Consider the following 19,007-nt stretch of genomic DNA (forward strand, 5'->3'; position numbering starts at 1 on the left):
TTGTTGTGCCCAAATACGAGAAGTGCCCCAGAATAGTAAGCACAGACTCAAGCATTTTCGATTCATCCGGTATGTTTATTACCCGCTGGCAGGGTGGCGTGTATTGGGGCTGCTGTAAGAGGCTGCAGGTGTGTCAGATGCCCACACATCAGGATGGACTATACATAGGTAGCTTGGAATTACCCAGGAATACGTGGCATTTGCCAGTACAATTCTCCTTCTCAATCACATAATATATACCTTTTACGGAAATTGCATGTATTGCATGGAGAAATATTTCATCCCTTCCTTTTTGACCACTGCTTGCATCTACTTTGTTCCGGGGCTAGGATTCCATGCAGTCAGTCGCATTACTTACCATGACTTTAGTTCATGTGGCTTTAGGTGGGGTCCTCAGGTGTTTGGACCGTGCCAGCCCAATAGGAAGGCACCCTTTGCATGAATTACCAAGGAGTGACACAACCCAATGTGCTGCTATTTAGTTATGTGCTCTTGTCAATGTTTGGTGCACAACCATTAGCACTCATGTAATCAGCGCTACCCGTTGCACTACATGGGCACCCACAGCAAACCTGATTCAGTATGTTCTCGTGCCTTTCTCACCCTCCAGCCCACCTCGTAGTGTGTGATGGGAGCCAGAAGGGATGGTCATGTAAAGTGAAGGTTCTATAAAAAAAAAAGCAATAAATAAGTTAAAAAAAATAGGGACCTAGGTGCAAATGATCTTGGTGTCTTGAGGCCTGTTGAATACATATTTCAGCTGAACAGCAACACTCAAAAGAGAATTATGTTGTGTTGAACACCACTATTAAGTTGTATTAAGATGAAAACATCTGAATATTTTTGCAACAAAAAAATGGTGTCGTCGAGTAAGGCTGCTGTCATACGCCGAGTATTGAATATTTATTGCAGACCCTCAATTCATATTCAAATATTAGTGGTACAAGCAGAACTTGAAGCACAAACTGTCCTTGCAATCTACAGTTGTGTTAAGAAACAGAAGACAGAAGGCCACACGACAGTGTTGCATGCCAGTACCTTGAGAATAACCGAATGGAAGAAAACAGGAAAACTATCAAAGTTCTAGGGCAAGAACCAAATAGAGATAAAGGGAAAATTTAGAAGCGTGATTTTGAGGTTTCGCATTCATAAGATTGGACAGTTCAAAACTGCAGTGTCAGGTTTTAGTAGCACTAAGGCAGCAACTCAGGCAGTGTTAGGTTGCGGCAGCACTGTCAAACCGCCATACTCACGGGCGTGGCCGAGCGCTGGAGCTTTGGAGCAGGCGGTCGCGCCGGGGGTACTTTTTCTTGCTGCATTGAAGTGGAAACTGAGACATCAGTACAAACCAATGTGGGTGCAAAATTTACTATTTAGGCTAATTTGTCACTCTGATGTCACAATTAGACATTCATATAAATATTAATAACACCTCCAGTGGGTACAACGTAGGCCATTTCTTTTTTTTAAAGAGTTGGAATGGCTTTGTCATTCATTGTTAGGATGTTTAAAGAGCACTCACTCTCCACGCTCACTCATTCACTCAGACAGGAGATGTGGTTTCAGAAAAGGAACAGACAAATGTCCACACAGCATCAGAGCACAAAGAAAATTAGATTAAGGAGCTCAACATGGATCCAGTAAGGCTGGAGTCATACATTTTTAGAGGACAATCGCTTCAAATAAATTTACAATCAATAACATTTCAATAGTTCTCAATTATATTGCCGGCGTTTTTAGCCTGACTATCTTGCAAAGAAGCACCTTCTTGGCCCCTCAATGCAAACTCTGGATCAAACAGTGGATTATTAAACATTGATCACACACAAGAACAAATTGAAAGAGAACGTCATTGAAATGCACCAGAAATCTGAAGTTTAAGATTAATTCCATATCACTATCAGCATCACGGTGTAAGGATATAGAAATATTGTGCACAGAATGTGCAATACCAGTGAAATTAATCCTGAGCACTATGAACGGCTTGAGAAAAAGTGAAACGAGGGACAATTGCTTTTGTTGAATATATTTGAAAATAGGAGGTATTATGTATATTGTTCTGTATTCAGAATAGTCAATGTGGAAATTTATCAATCTCTTTCAGTGGGCGGAGTCTGGACTGTAACAAAAGTAAATTAATAACTTGCAATTCTCAACATTATATTTTCTAAGATTTGTCTGTTATTGCAACAATGTGTACCCATTAAGGTTTCATGGAAGATAAAACAGTAAAAGTGTTTTTGCATTATGAAATGTCAATTTGTGAAATGGGTTAGAGAAGAGATCTATAAAAACAGTATTTACACTATCAAGGCAACTGTGCTGGAATCCACACTGCAACCGTGAGAAAGCGGATCTATCCTTTTCAACCGCTGCAGGCTGCAGACTTCATAAGCCATTTTTGTATTTTGGCTATTTCTGCGACCTGATTTTAACAAAAAACTTGTTTTCCATGAACATTCTCCTGTCCTCTTTGAAGTTCAATAAATAAACCAATATAAAAACAAATATTCAGGGCTTGATTACAACTCTCACATTTAGTTGGAAATACATGCTGAGTCACAATATTGGTTGCTGTTAAGTGTGGAAATCCGGGCGTAAATGAACTTACATTGGGCATTATTCACATATTTTGAGAATCTGACGCACCCACAGATTTGAGGCCCAAATAAACAAGAACACAAAACGGAGACAGTGGCTTTGTTCGTGGTCTTGATGTGAGAATCTTTGTACAGTGCACTTTTATCTCCCAAGTGCCTCGTTTCCTTACCTTATATAATTAATTTTCTCACCTTTTCACATTGGTTAGTGAGCTGCCCTACCGTTGATGTCCATGCACAAGAATGCCATCACTAATGACATCACTCACACACACATACTTTGACCTCAGTGCCTTTACATGGCGTTAACGGATATGACTCAACTGGACACAGCCAGACTCCATTCTGGTGCTCTAAGGTCTTTGGATTGGATTGGATTTCTTGCCAGTGGCTCCAAAGGAGAATAAATGGTTTCCTCCTTGGAAAATAAACTTTTCTTCATCTGGGTGAATGAATAAAGGTGGCAGTTGAAGATGATCCAGGAGAATTGGTGCTTGACAAACTTAGCATCGGAATAAAAATGCAGGTCTCCCCGAGTTGAGTCATAGCAACCAATGGCCAACTGATGTTGACTGATGTCCCGTGGACATCTTCCCTTATAGCGTACATTACGCTGGCTCCACCTTCAGCAGGCCTTATACAGACAGCCTAATTACCTTTTCAAATATCGAAAGTGGCATCATATGACCCATAACCAAGAATTATCCCAGAAAGTACAGTAATATGGCCTTAAGCCTGATCACATCACAATATGTGGCTCTGCTGAAGCAAAGAACCCATAATAAGTAAACAATTAATATATAATACAACATTTACTAACACAGAGAACAGTTTATTTAAGAAATCACCTATGTTATAAGGAGGGTACTGTCTTAATATAGCAGAGAATTAGTACTCATTTCTCTTTTAATTGTGTGAAAACTTCTGTACTCCTTCAAAGAGGAGGATATAGTCCCACAAAAACACACACCAATGGAAAGTGAAAAAAATGATTCCACAAACTGCCCAGATTTAATGGTTCCCCTAGTTTAATCCTCAAAGATAGAATGTGGTGTTAAATCACACAGAGGTGCACGAAAAGAGATTTCAAAAGCAATAGTGGTTATGAACAGCTCTATTAATTCATAAACAACACAATTGATCAATTATGAACTTTGCTACTGGCTTAAAATATGATGGATCATTGTTAATACGTTTAAATTTATAATCACTAGTAATGCACTACCACTCGTGCGACACCCAGAGTAAAGGTTTTGTTCAAATACATAATTTTCATGTAGTCACAATAATAAACAAACCTTGGCAAATCCAACAGGTATGGCATTCGCAGACAGCCTTTTGGCTTTGTCAATGCTTGTTTCGTTTGATCGTGGTTTTTGCAAAACTTTATTGCTGGGGGTTGCTCCTGGGCTATAATCAATGTAAAAAAAAACCTGGCAAAACACAAAAGTATTATCCCATAAAGCATGCATTGCTATATCAGTCCATGGCACCTAAATGAACTATTTAGTGTGGCTGTGTTCCTTGTGAAAGTGCAGAAGGCTATCACTCACAACAAAGTTAGCCAATGACTGAAGCAGGTTGACCCACTGCCCCCCGCTGCATTTTGTAGTGAGCAGAGAAAAACATTTGAAAGACATACCAATGAAAGAAGAGAGCAGACTCAAACTTGGTATGTTATACATATAATTTTAGCTAAATCTAAAGGTCTTGGCTAACGACATAGTTAAAAATGAAATCAAGTTGTTTAAACAGGTTTCTGTTTTTTCACACCAAAACAGTATTATCCCAACAAAGACAAGATATAAACAACAAAACTTTAATGATATATGGTAAAAGCCAGTGTAGAAGCCTAAATTAATATATTAGCTCTCTACCTGAATATTTAAAACACAGGATGTACGGCTTGTGTTTCAAATCAAAGCGTTACCTTTTATTGAGAAACCTGTATACATTGCATCAGAGGAGCATTTTTTGTATTTATTCAGAAAAATGTGCATTGCACGTCTGAAGTGATTTATTTTATGGAATATAACGCTTGGTGTCCAGTGTCTCTGCGGGAGCTCCAGAAAGGGAGCAGTGCTCATTCGGACCCTGTTTACCATTTACTAGGGGGCTCATGGGCAGTGCCAAAGGTACCAAGGGTCAAGTCAGGAGTAGACGCTGCTTCTATATCTAGCAATCCCTAAATGACGTCCATGTGTCCAGTAGAGATCGCAACACTAAAGAAAGCCCTAATGGGACACGACAAGTATTAGAACACGAGAAGACAGTGCGTTCAGCGAAGACCTGCTGCTCTTCACAGGTCTCCAGGTTAAACACACTTTCTGGTCCAAAGAACATTTTGTGAATGAGCTCGAAAAAACTTGCAGGTGTGTTTTTCAGCTTTTGTTTTTACCCTCTCTGTATTCTCTCTCATTGCATTGTGGATCTTTCACACACTTTCCCGTTATCGGTATATCACAAGCGTCCCCTCCTCTACCCTCTTTTCTCCTCACTCTGCCTTCCCCACTTGCCAGGGCCCCCCTCAGCGTTGGTGGCACCTTGTACGATAATCTCAGTTTGAGCCTCGTCCTTCCCCGTGACCTCTTAATTCATGGATTCCCTCACAACCACCCTTCAATGGTGCCCCTTGTCTCTCCTTACCCCCTCTCTCACACTTACTGAAAGCACTACTCATCCCACTGTAAACTGTCAGAGCTCTTTGCATCACAAACATACTATACAGAAACAAAGAGTCATACAAGTGTGCAAATCAATGTATGGTAAATGTTACTTATGACAAAGAGGACTTCTAGGTGTAGGAGTCACATTGCCATCCATGATGGTAGGCATTGTTTGTGACGAGTGCTTGGCCTGGAGAAACAAAGGAACAGGTTAAGTTACTACGAGATGCAGTAACCAAAGTTGCTGTGTTGTGCTGCACTGCGTGAAAAGGAGAGAGCCCACCAGCATGCTACCTACAAAGATACGGTGCTGTTGTGCCCTCCATCTATGCACATTGTGCCCTCCATCTATGCACATTCTCTTGCACCATTGTGCAAGAGTGTTCGTGTGATGCCCAGCTTAGGGTTTTACCATGGTGGCCAGAAGAAATGGGCTCCGAGGATGAGACCCAACACATCCCTCCGGCCTTTGAACAGTGGAAAAGGAACTGGTCTTCAATGATGGAGAAACATGTCTATTCTTAGAAGAGGATGCCCGAAAAAATGGGAATAAATATGGCAGCCATGGAATGCCACTACGGATGGGCTTTGGCTGTATAATTAAAATGGAACATGCTATGCTTGCTGCAAGAGGGTGGGGCACACCAAGGATGAAAACTTGTATGTACTGTCATAGGTATGGCACAGAGGGGGGCTATTGTCTTCTGTTACTTTGGTAGACAACGTATGTATGCGGTGTAGAAGGATACATTCTTTGCAAATAAAATGAATACAGAAGAAACGTAGGTCTTTACATTGGAAGAGTATCCTGGCCAGCACAAAATTCGATCCTTTGACTAAGTTAACACTTTACCACTTTGTGTGTGTGCTGCTTTTCAGTGCACACAACTGCAGAGTCAGAAAGGTTTGGAGAAAAGAACTTTTCTCCCCAACTTGACACTGTCTTTGAGGAGCCGATCAGGGCCGGACTGGCCGTAGCGGGCACCGGGCAATCCCCCGGTGCGCCGCACGGGTGGGGGCCGGTTTTGGGCCCCTGGAGGCCGGTTTTGTTACAGGGCCGTTTCGTCCCTGTAACAAAATCGGCCGAAAACCGGCCCTGGCAAAGAGCTTGACGGCACCCCCAGGGGGGCCGGCCGAGCACTTTGCCAGGGTCGGTTTTGGTTCCCAATCCGGCCCTGGAGACGATATCTGTTTATGCCAATCTCTTTCTATCAAGGTTAGTAGATAGGGTTTAGAGTCAAAATCCATATTGGAATGCATGGAAACATCTATTGAGCTCTTTAATTCATCATTGTTTTATTGGCAGTAAGTTTGTGAAAGGTGCGAAAAAGATGCGCTGTCTACATGCAATTAAGGCCCAATGTTAGCTCTACTTTGTGAGTAGTAACTTCACTAATTGTTGACTTTTAATAGCCCGTAATCTTAGTGAAATAGTTAAATACTTTCCTCTTCTTTTCACAAAGCTCAAACAGCATAGCTCAGTATTTCACCTGCAGTTTTCAATAAACCTCTGCCTGTTTGAAAAAGGATGTTTGTTATGCTAGAGGGGCAAAACAATTAAGTAATTAATTGCATTTCAACAGATCATCTTTTACTCAGCTTTCATAAACTTACTGCCAATAAAACAATGAAAATAGCAAAGCTCAGAGATGTTTGACGCTAGTCCTGCAGTGTTCTGTTAACAGTGATGCCCTTAGAGGGAACATACAAAAATCCCATGTTTGGACAGAAGAACAAATGCAACCTTCCACTGTGGTAGGCAAGGGAGGAAAATGTATACTTCTAGTTTATCTCATTATTGCTTATGCTTCCAGATGTTTGCTGACATTTTAAAATATTAATGAAAATAAAAATAAATAAAAAGTGTTCAGAAAATCGACATTGTTTCAAAAAGTATATAAAATTCATATTGTATTTTTAGTGCTCTGCCGTGTTTGCCAATTCTGGAGGAGACTCTTGCTAACTCGCGAACCCACATATATAATGTAACAATCATGCACATGGTCACAAACACACACGTACAGACACCTATGCACAGAATCAAAAACAACATACACTACCAGATGCTCACAAACCCAACATAAGCACCCATCAGATTATCACACACCCTCCATCAAACATCCAGGCAACCATTACCAGAGTACCACCCGCCCACCCTTCATCAAATGTCCAAACATCCGCCATCAGACCAGTGGGGGAGGGGGGCGGGGGTGGCTGCCTCCCCCCGCTCTTACGTCCCGCCTCGGGCGGCAATCACCAGTACCCCCCACCAATGTAGGGACCCACACAGACAGGCAAAGGGCTAGCTACGCCACTGCATCAGACACACCCACCACCCAAACTACCATTAAAGGGCTGCCAAACATTCACCAGAACAACACACAGGCGCACTGTCATACACATCCATCAGCGTAGGCCCACACACCTGTAATAAAGAAACACAGGCACACCATCAGGAACATTCGGGAGGACCGGGAGCGGACGTATAGGTTTCGGGACGCATCCATCAGATGTCACAAGGAGACAAAAACTGTGGACTCCATCCGCCCCTTCCCCCATGGGACATATTGTCCATTTAACTAGGGCTTCAACTTTGGAAGCAGTTATAATACGGTGAAGTGTGACCAACGCCACACTCACAAAGTGGTAAAATCATACCAACATTTGGTAAGAACGGAGCCCTTTTTCTCATCTCTAGGTCTTGATGAATGCCATGGACCCAATTGGGCCACTTGGGCAGAAACATGTCGACCATCCACTAGACGGTAGGGGACAATAACCACCCCAATTACCGTCACATTCACATTTTAATATCATATAGTTTTCATTTCACATTAAAAACGCCTCTGACTACTATAATGATTTTTAACCCCACTCACATATCCACGGGCCCCCCCTTAGTCACTTAGAAGTGCATCCTTGTCGTCAAGTGTATGCCCGCCCTCCATCAAACGAAGGTTTTGGAGGGCGAGGACTGGTCAATGATGAAGCATGACACCAGGTGGTGTGTGAGACCAGTCCGTAACTTTTTGTGAGATGCCCACACTCACGACGTTCTTGTAACTCGTTTGGGTTATCACACTAGGAGCAGCTCTTTTGTGATAAACACCCACACACACCATTAGAGCATCTCATCAAGGACTTCTACACAAACACCGTTAAACATTCACACACACACTGTCACATTTCCCCACCGCCTGAGAGACACACACACACACCCTAGCTCAACATACAGGCCAAAAGTTGTTTTAGGCCACACAGATCAAACTTCACAAAAAGCCGCCCATATGTTGATGTGCAGGGTCACGCACCCTTCAGTTCTAAACTGGTCACTTTTCAGTTTCTGAAACTGTGTCCAAGATCTAAAATAGCAATAATCAGGTGAAAACTTTGCTCTATTACTATGTGTTATAATGTCAAAATAACTAATACCACTACAAACGTGGCACATCATACCAAAAAACGTTCCTTTCCTGGCGCTTAATTTGCTCAACCTGCTGCATATCCTGGTCGTCACTTGCCACTAGGCTTGCCGCCTGGCCGTTTTTATACCGTCATGACCAGTATCTAATAGCCCAGCGATTACAGAAATTAGAAAATCGCCTGAGCTGGTATTTTTCCCCTTATTAGTGCATACCTTAAACAGCAAATATAAGAACATAGCACTTTAAAATGTGTTCTAGAGCTGCCTTAAGTTATCCCAGACGGATAATTCAAAGGTGCAGTTAAAAATGAATGCAGACGGTTTGTATATAAGGCCGTGCTTCGGCAGCATGTCCGGTCTTTCACAGACTCAACTGGCCTCTATCTTTCTCTGGGGAAGGTGACAAACCTGCTTGCCACATATTTCCCTTGGTCCTGTTCTAGAGTGACAAGAAGACTCCATGTCACTGGGAGGGACAACATGTTTCATCAGTGCATGCCGACATGTGTGTCTTAGTTCGTCTACACTGAAACAGTTGTTCCAACACACCTGAAAAGGTCATCTGGGACAGAACAGTCCAGGACTGGTAAGGGTGTGATCCAGTGCCGGAGTCATAGCGTAACCACAATTGGTCAATGTCTCAAAGAGCGGTAAGCCACTCATCCAATCAAAACTAATAACACTTCAACGGGTGGGCGGTCCACATTCAGCGACATATTAAATGCGAGAAACAAACGCAATGCGACACGGAACAAATAATCTGCGTAGTCATATGACCCCCATGGCAGTGATCTGTTTCCTGTGTCGATGCTCTATACCCAAGGTTTGCAAGTCATTTCCGGCAAACACCCTAGGGTCTGGGTCTTGCAGAGCGGCTTCTCACCTGCCACCGACCAGAGCATCGTGCGTTCAAAATCTACGCGTGCATCCGAGGATGTCCTTCCGTGATTAAATTCAGAGAACAGGGCTGCAGGGAGCCGACTGTGCAGAATGCAGATGAGTAACAGATACAATATTCATCAGAAATCCCCGGCTCTCCAAAGAAAACACCGCACTCGCTATGGTAATAACATCAAAAGCTATGATACCCAAGCTGCAACACAAATAACATCTGCGGTGTTATTTGTAGATTTGCACTGTAGCACCTGCAGGCTTTGCTGAGATGCATAAATTAAGATGGGTTTCAAGCAGGACGAGTCAGACAGTCGGGCTCCGTCATCAGCACTTCCGGTGTCTTGGGAGAAAGGCGTTCAGGTTCCTAGTCCAACGGAGTTTGAGACTCACCGAGGAATGTTTGTTTATTTGTTCCAGTAAACATGCATTAGTCATCTCATACAACAAACCATACCCGCTGAAAAACAAATACAATTCTCTAAAAAGCTACAAATGAAATTCCTCAAGAATAAATTCTAGCTAGGAGCCTTTATAAGGTATATTTCCACCAAGGGTTCTGGAGCTCTTGTTGACCGGAGTCAATTTTGTCCGTGGACTTTGTGTTTGGTTGCGTTTAGTGGCACTTTATATTGGATGGTGGACACCTTTGCCAGGTTCACTTGTGTAGTTTACTAATTGTCATATAATGGAAACAGACTGGCAAGGAAGGGATGAAATGGTGTATTGTTCAGTAATTGTTCATGTTGGACAGTACTGCCTAGATTCTGTAAAGGATTTTCACAGAAAAGAACCAAAGGTCAAATTGATGTTATACTTAGGATTTGTAATACTTTACATAAAAAACAAAAAGCCTTAGAGCTAATGTTCTTCTTTATAATATTAATAAAATACTTTGAAATAAAAAAAAAAAAGAAATTCACTGAAAAAAAACAAAGGTTAAAGGGATGTTAGGTGATGCTATCTTTTCGGATAATCTAAAGAATACATAAGGAAATGTGCCCATTAGTAGATTGCGGTTTTCAATAAATCGCAATAGCATAATCTGTTAAATAAATCTTCCTGAGACAAGACACAAGTTGGAAACCAGGAAGATTTATACATCAAACAGAAGGCAAAAATGTGGTAAATCAATCATAAATGTAATAATCTCATATATAAGGAATTGGCAGAAAGTTCAGTCAAATGCAGCAACAGGTCTGACGTAGGGTCTTGTTTCAAGAGCAATATCAAAATTATTTCAAGTCCTAAGCACGAGAAGGGTAGAATGGATCTGCTCTTTAAGTAACAGAAACACAAAACATGGCTCAACTCCAACATGAGCCTTCTTTTATAACAAAATACACAGCAAAAAACATACAGCCAGCATGAAGTGACGAAAAAGATAGGCCAAGCAACTCAAAATACAGAATAAAATGCAACAAAACCCATAACCACCCACTAAATGAACAATAATAGGCCCCATTCTGCCCTAATCTCATCATATGTGACAGTACAAATCTTGTCACACCTAAAACAATGACAGGCTGATGAATTTATTAGGTGCCTGAACATCAAGCAGGAAGAAGAAACATTTGAGAGGAAAGCTTCCTCTAGAGCTTACAAAGAACATCTTATTATGAAAGGAAATGATCAAATCACAATGCATATTGCAATAATTAATATTTCTGTGCACATTTTGCTGCACGTGGAGACAGCAGGAATGGAAACATGGGGCCACGCTGTAAAATCCGAAATGGAGTTTGGGCCTATTCTGGCCAAATGAAGGAAACGCGCTTCTGTTAAAGTGCAGCAATATCATTCCAAATGCAAATCATGCATTCCACTAAATAGTCATAATTTATTCATTAGAAATTTGCTCTGATGCCATCAATGCACTGCCACGTCAATCCTTCCTCCTTTCCTAAATGCAACAATACATCAGAGCGGGCTCTATTGATGGTTCCTCCGCAGCAAATGATGCTTATTTATAATGCAGGATGGTGCGTATCCTTTAATCCGCAAGAGCTGCCAATCAGGTACACAGCCGATGGGCAACGACTAAGAAATCTTACCCTGAGATTGCTATCATTATCCTACTAGAAGGAAGATCCATTTTGGGAGGTTTCATCATCATCGTCCACAGCACTCATAAGTAAACAGCGAAGTGTACATGGCCGTTCAGTCATTGAGTGATGGGCACAAACGCAAGCATGGCCAATTCGAAGTAGGGTTAAGACGGATCCTGCACAATTTAAGGTGAGGTGTTATTTACGTTCAACACTTCTAAAATCAACTTAAAAGTTTTTCTTTTTCAGACGTACCTACTTAATTAATGCCTTTTATTTCCTAATCGCTTTGATGATAGAATCCAATATTCCTTTCACTATTTATAGAAGATTTAAGGTATACCTGCTGCTAAAATCTCTCTTTGTCTTTCATTGCTCTGACAATAGTCATTTTTGTTAAGCAATGTCTATGTTATTTTATGCACTGTATAAAACTGCAAAAAATCAATCAATTTAAAACAGCAGAATAATTTATATGCAACATCGGTACAGAATCAGCGGACTCTGTATATGGATTAAGCGGCGGCGGGCTCCTTTTCCACCTGAAAGCGCCATTGAATATTTAGGCGGCGCAGGGGCATCTTTCAGATAAGTTAATGTGCTCCAGACACAGATATTCGAGGTGTCCCCAGAGGCTCTGAAATATAAAACAATCCTTCAACACCACAAACAGATAGGCATTTTTTATCCCAAGCTCAGTTTCAGAGAGAAATCCTCTGCCTGCCTCTGAATAATGTATGCAAGTACTTACAGGCATCAAGAGATTTACATGAACCCAAGCATGGCTTCCACAAAAAGAGATGCTGCTTTCGGGGCTCGAGATAACCCATTTGTTCGGCGCGTGGATGCGTCAAACACATTTTTTGCGCACCCCGTCACGTCAGAACTTCCCGTGTGGGCAGTCTGCCAAGGCTTGCTGGAGACAAAGGCATTCGAAGGAAGCGCTTGAGAACAGAAGCGGGGAGCTAGATAGTGCCAATATATTGTTTCCCATTTTAGAAAAGAGGTTTCCTGAAAAGTGGAAATGAAGGAAACCAAAGTAATTGGTATTTCTAATTACCTATACAAAACAGGAAGAGGGGGGGGGACCAGGAGCTTGTTGTGGTCCAGTGTCTGTGCTCCGTGTATCGTCTATATCACTCAAAAGGGGAGACACTGTTCCAAAAAAGGAAGGAAATCGAGAAAGACTCAAAAAGGTTTGGGAAGATAAAGTCCTAGGCTATTGTTGGACCCAAGTACGAGAAGGGGAAGCAGAGCTTAATTTCTCTTGTTGCCCTCACACACCCCGAAGGATGTCATGCTTCATCATTGGGCGTTTTGCTCCTCGTCGGGCCGGCGCTGCAATGCCCTACGGGTCCCCGGAGGGTCACTTTAGCGGAGATCTTTTAAGAGAAAACGCCGTTTGGTGCATGCGGGTGTGTGATTTGGGTCCTAATAAAAGGCGAGTGGTGATGCAGTTGTGTATGTGACGTGGTGAATTAAAAATGTCTAAGGGTTGCTAATAGAGTAAGATTTAATAAAGACAAAAAGATGGCACCCTTGACACACTAAAAAACCTGTAGGTTAGGTGTTACCTTAATGGTGATAATGTTCCATCAGATAACTAAAATGTGGTCAAAGTGGTCGACATGTTTCGCACCCCTGTGGTCCAAAACGGATCCGTGGCGCTTCCTCAGGACCAACTAAAGGTTAAGTGAAATGTAAAAGTGAACTGGGGAGTAGTACCCACAGTATATATCCGGGCGTCCAGGGAATAAGTGGCCCTGCTCTCTGTTATGTCAGAGTAAGAGTCGCTCCTGGATATAAGCCTAAGTATAGGGAGAACGATGCTCCATAGACTAGGGGACGAGCGTACACACCTTCTTGTGGGTTTTGCTCCGGTGTGGCCTCTCACACACCAACCCCAGCCGTCCTCCTGTCTAATTACACCACAATGAGGGTAATTACTGATTCCCTTAAACAAGACTATTCATGTGTTGTTCTGCCAGGCAGTGGCCAACACACTAACCTCTGATAAGGACAGCATGAATAAAGTCCCGCTCTTTGAGATGGAGGGTCTGAGTGAGGCTATAGGCAACTGAAGCTTCACTCTCATTCGCTGTTTGATGTCACTCAGAACCCCTCAGTGAAAAACATCCACGTTATCCAGAGTCAGAACCCATGGAAGTTGAAATGGATGGCACGCCTAACCCTGAGGATGAAGGACCCTGGTCCTGAATGGTGCCCAGTCCTTTGATTACGTTGATCATGTTCGGCCCTCTGCAGACAGGTGTGTATAAATAAAGGGTGATGGCCGACTAGGTGAATGATCCCGGCAGCATCTATGTCTCCCTGTATGACAAAAACCCGTATATGTGTAAGAAAACCATACCTGAATAAATTAGCATGACCCAAGGTAACCAAAAGTTAAACAAAACAGAGCAAAGACTGGTTGGACAAACGGGCTCATAAATATACAGTCTACTCCAAGATTTAAGGGGTTTATAGTATAGGACACCACTGAGGATGTGAGATGAGCTTAAAATGTATCTATTGATAATTAAGATAACACATGAGCATACATAGAAAAACACCATGCTAGCAGGCAGAATTTCCCCAAAATGACCAGGAACTAGTTAGTAGGTAAGATAAACAACCCTACTGACCCACATTTCTTAGATCTCAAGAACCTTCGTTTGCAAAAGGCAAGAATCTGCATTTTAATTCAATAACAGTGTAAAAATTGTCTTTTTAAGTCAAACGGAGCGCATGTAGAACCAACAAAAGTGTTTATGTGAAAATAGGTCTGCACGCTGGAACTTTATGGTGAAGACCATTGGTGGATGAATGACCTATTTACCCAGGGCCAACTGCAGAATCTATATTCATTTAATTCCACAGCTGGAATAAAGCAAAAACACAGACTGTTACAGCTTAGGCATACCGCTCTGATCACAGGTTTTAGTGCTAAATAAAAAACAGCAGTGCCAAACTGCGCCAGCGTTTCGGGGGCGCGGGCTCGTGCTCTTTGACAGTCCTATGTGCCAATAATTAGTATAAAACACAATTAGTACTCCTGTGGGCGAGACAACGCATGTCGATTTTTTTTTTTTTGTCGGGCACTTTCAGCTCAGATATTCTTTAGTTAGCCTTTATATGAACAGTGTGCGTTAGGCAGTATTTACTGTGTGGGTGTTCTGTCTTGAAGGACCACGTCTTACTTTTCAATGTCATTCTTTTCCCTGGAAAGAAAAATAATGAGTCAATTACCTGCTCTATGAACAGTTTAGTGATGGGCAACAGTGGTACCACTGCCTGGCAAGGTCCATGCACCTTTGCTAGGTAGAATTGGAAAACATTGTCTGGCATGTCCCAACACTGACAAGTTCTAAAACATGTTGCCTGGCAAGTTTATTACGTATTGACCACCAAAAAAAAGCCCAATGCCACTGAGGTTAAAAAAGCAGTGCTTGCCAGGGCCAAACCATATTGCCTTTACCTTGGTTTCATTAGGCTTGACACTGGATATATTGCCAAGGTCGCCACGTCATTAATGTGAGCAGAGGCGGAGATGTGAGACTGTGGGACTAGGCTGCAGGAATGTTCATCCTTTTTTTATAGCATACTGAGTAGATTTACATTGTGAATTTTCAGTAAAATATGGCTGTGTACTTTCTAAATCTTCACACCCTTTACCCAAATGAAATCTCCGAGCCTGCGGGGATTCCGCCCACCATTTTTGAGAATTTTTGGATTTTATACGTGTAAGTTCCCCAGAGGAAATGGAACAGAAACCATGGGCAGATGAAGTGCCCATCCTTACATATTCATATGGCGTCTGCAACAGTGGTACCAGGGAATTGTCAAGCACAATCCTCATGGACAGGCTAAGCAGAGGTAGATTGGTAAGTTTGGCCTAACAGTTCACCCGTTAGGAGAGAAAGGGATAAAATGTGTTGTCTATTTTGTATTAGTCAATATAGTTCCAGAACACAAAATGCAAGTCAACAGTCAGGCAAAGTGCTAAACTAAAACAAAATCTGCCTGCTCTGCAAACGCAGCCAACCAGTACTCAGAAAACAGAGCTATGCTTGAGAGCCTGGAATCCTGCCGAGTCCTAAAATATTAATATATGAGATACCAACAGCCCAGCAGCAATAATTTATAGCAGACAATCTGAAGAACACCACACACACATGCCATCACAGAGAGACTTTCAAGAGGAAGAAGTCCGTCCATCAGCCAATTATAGTCTGGTGGATACAGCGCTGGGCGCAACGCGGACAGTGGAGGGCTTTCGCTTCTTATTCAGAGGGGCGGGCTTTGCGACTTTTTAAGGCGCTATAAATGTGCTGACATGATTAGATGATGTGCTGCCAGACCCGTAGAGTGCACACTCTACAAACCAACCAAAAATTATTTGCACCTATTTTATAGAAAGTTGAAGTTACTATTCTAACTCCAGGCCTTAATATATGAGGACAAGAACTTGATGAAAAAGTGGATAGAATATTGGCATTTTACATGTTCTAAAGATATCTTCTATTCTTATATTAATCATTTATATTGATATTTATATTGACATCATTGATGTTTTGACTGGTTTTGTGCTACCTAAATTTTGTAGTCTTTTTTATGTTCTGTACATATCTTTAATTTATGTTTTCACACGATGCCGTGACCTAAAACTAGCCCGTTCCGCTTTTCTGTAATAAAACCCTGTGATGAAAGAAACCAACAGAGTGGGGACTGTGGCCTCTCATAGGTAAGGCACATGGCGGGGTCTACGGGACTGTTCATTGGGGTCTTAGTGAATCTGTGCAGCGCTGACATCTCATAGAATGAACACAGAATATATACCTAGTACTTGCAGTTCTGATAGTGGGATAAATAATAAAGGAACATTCAAAAGGCTGTACTGCATACACCTACCCAGGTCTTCAATAAAGAAAATAAATCTAGATTTGGTAGACTCTAGCAAATACAAATGTTTAAATGTATTTTGATAGCAGTAGAGTTAGCAGTGCCACAATACCCTTTAAAGGATTTTAAGATTTATATTTAATTTTGTTTAATGTAAGAAATCCCAACTAAATGCTCCTCACTTATGATTCAAAGGAGGAGATACAACCATGATGGATAGAGATTGAATCAGGTAACCCAGTATGCTAATTAGGGTAATGATGCCTCAGTCAATCCCTTTACAACTATAGAACTCTGGCCTAAAGTGCTTTAAGATTGTGTTTTTATGGCTTACCTCTAACCTGTACTATGTGTTCTCTTTTCATTAAATCACTGCCAGAAAGGCCCGCCTGTAAACAATTTGATGTACATATCAGTGCATTTTACCACACCCACTTCTCCCCTCCCGTTGACTGTCCCAATAATCTTAGGCTTCTTACATTCTTTACACAATTGTCAGCAGAGATGAAGAATTCTCTCCCAAGACAAAATGCCATCCACTGTCACAAGCGCTAGTGTTGACAATGAAGTACTGGTGCCAAGCACCGGAAACTACCAGCTCAAATTAAGCACTGCCTCGCCTCCCCTATGAAAACTTCACTGGCTCCCTATTAAAAAATGCTGACAGTTCAAGATAATCGCCCATGCCTACCAGGCTCTTCATGACCAGGGACCCACCTACCCCAACCACCGTCTACACTTCCAACAGCCAACCAGGAACCTCCGCTCTGCATCACTCGCGCTCACCCCACCTCACCCCCTGTATCCATAGAAGCATGGTTAGGGCCTGCTCTTAGCTGGCAGCCCAATCCTGGAACGACCTCCCCAAGCACATCAGGACAGCCGTGTCACTTATGGATTTCAGCATTAAACTGAAAACCTGGCTTTTCAACTGATCCTACTTGCAGAACCCGCACCCTCTCGGGTAACAAGTTTCGCACTCTTCAAATCCACATTACATGACACATTACATTTAGTGCTGTATAAACAGACTCCAGAAACACTTAATGCTGTATAAACTGGTTCCAGTAGTGCTTACTGCTGTATAAACAGACTCCAGTAGCGCTTACTGATGTATAAACCAGTTCCAGTAGCACTCACTGCTGTATAAACAGACTACAGCAGCGCTTACTGCTGTATAAACAGACTCCAGTAGTGCTTAATGCTGTATAAACAGACTCCAGTAGCACTTAAAGCTGGATAAACAGGTTCCAGTAGCGTTCAGTGTTGAATAAACAGGTTCCAGTAGCGCAAACAGGTTCCAGTTGCGCTCAGTGCTGTATAAACAGACTCCAGTATCGCTTAGTCCTGTATAAACAGGTTGCAGTAGCGCTTGCTGCTGTTTAAACAGACTCCAATAGCGCTCACTGCTGTATAAACAGACTCTAGTATCGCTTACTGCTGTATAAACAGACTCCATTAGCTCTTAGCGCTGTATAAACAGACTTAGTCCTGCATGAACAGGTTCCAGTAGCTCTTACTAGTGTATAAACAGACTCCAGTAGCGCTTACTGATGTATAAACCAGTTCCAGTAGCACTCAGTGCTGTATAAACAGACTCCAGTATCGCTTAGTCCTGTATAAACAGGTTCCAGTAGCGCTCAGTGCTGTACAGACAGACTCCGGTAGCGCTTACTGCTGTATAAACAGACCCCAGTAGCGCTTACTGCTGTATAAACAGACTCCAGTAGCACTTAAAGCAGTATAAACAGACTACAGTATCGCTTAGTGCTGTATAAACAGGTTCCAGTAGCGTTCAGTACTGTATAAACGGACTCCAGTAGCACTCAGTGCTGTATGAACAGGTTCCGGTATCGCTTACTCCTGCATTAACAGGTTCTCATAGCACTTACTGTTGTATAAACAGGTTCCAGTAGTGCTCAGTGCTGTATAAACAGACTACAGTATCACTTAGTGCTGTATAAACAGGTTCCAGTAGCATTCAGTACTGTATAAACGGACTCCAGTAGTGCTCAGTGCTGTATAAACAGACTCCAATAGCTTTTACTGCTGCATGAACAGGTTCTAGTACGCTTACTGTTGTATAAGCAGACTTCAGTAGGACATAATACTGTATAAATAGGTTCCAGTAGTGCTCAGTGTTGGATAAACAGGTTCCAGTAGTGCTCAGTGTTGAATAAACAGGTTCCAGTAGCGGAAACAGGTTCCAGTAGCGCTCAGTGCTGTATAAACAGGCTCCATTAACGCAAACAGGTTCTAGTAGTGCTCAATGCTGTATAAACAGACTCCGGTAGCGCTCAGTGCTGTACAAACAGGTTCCAGTAACGCTTACTGTTGTATAAACAGAATCCAGTAGCACTTACTGCTGTATAAACAGACTCCAGTAGTACTTACTGCTGCATAAACTGAATCCAGTAGCGCTTACTGCTGTATAAACAGACTCCAGTAGCGCTTAGTGCTGTATAAACAGACTCCA

At 42.2% G+C, this 19,007-nt stretch overlaps 1 protein-coding gene across 4 annotated transcripts in view; it reads right to left on the bottom strand.

The window, feature by feature from the left end:
- DENND1A (DENN domain containing 1A) overlaps positions 1–19,007 on the bottom strand; it is a 1,317,400-nt gene that overhangs the window by 107,915 nt on the left and 1,190,478 nt on the right. The window contains exons 20-21 of one of the 4 annotated variants that reach the window (XM_085613738.1): positions 1,254–1,313; positions 1,039–1,083 (exon numbers count right to left, since the gene is read on the bottom strand). The exons of 2 other annotated variants lie outside the window; for them this stretch is intronic. In XM_085613738.1, the coding sequence (XP_085469864.1) occupies positions 1,039–1,083; positions 1,254–1,313 (105 nt within the window). The remainder of the gene's footprint in view (positions 1–1,038; positions 1,084–1,253; positions 1,314–19,007) is intronic. One more of the 4 variants, XM_085613739.1, reaches the window with a different exon arrangement.

Source organism: Triturus cristatus, chromosome 1_2 (genome assembly GCF_964204655.1).
Source record: "Triturus cristatus chromosome 1_2, aTriCri1.1, whole genome shotgun sequence".
NCBI lineage: Eukaryota > Metazoa > Chordata > Amphibia > Caudata > Salamandridae > Triturus > Triturus cristatus.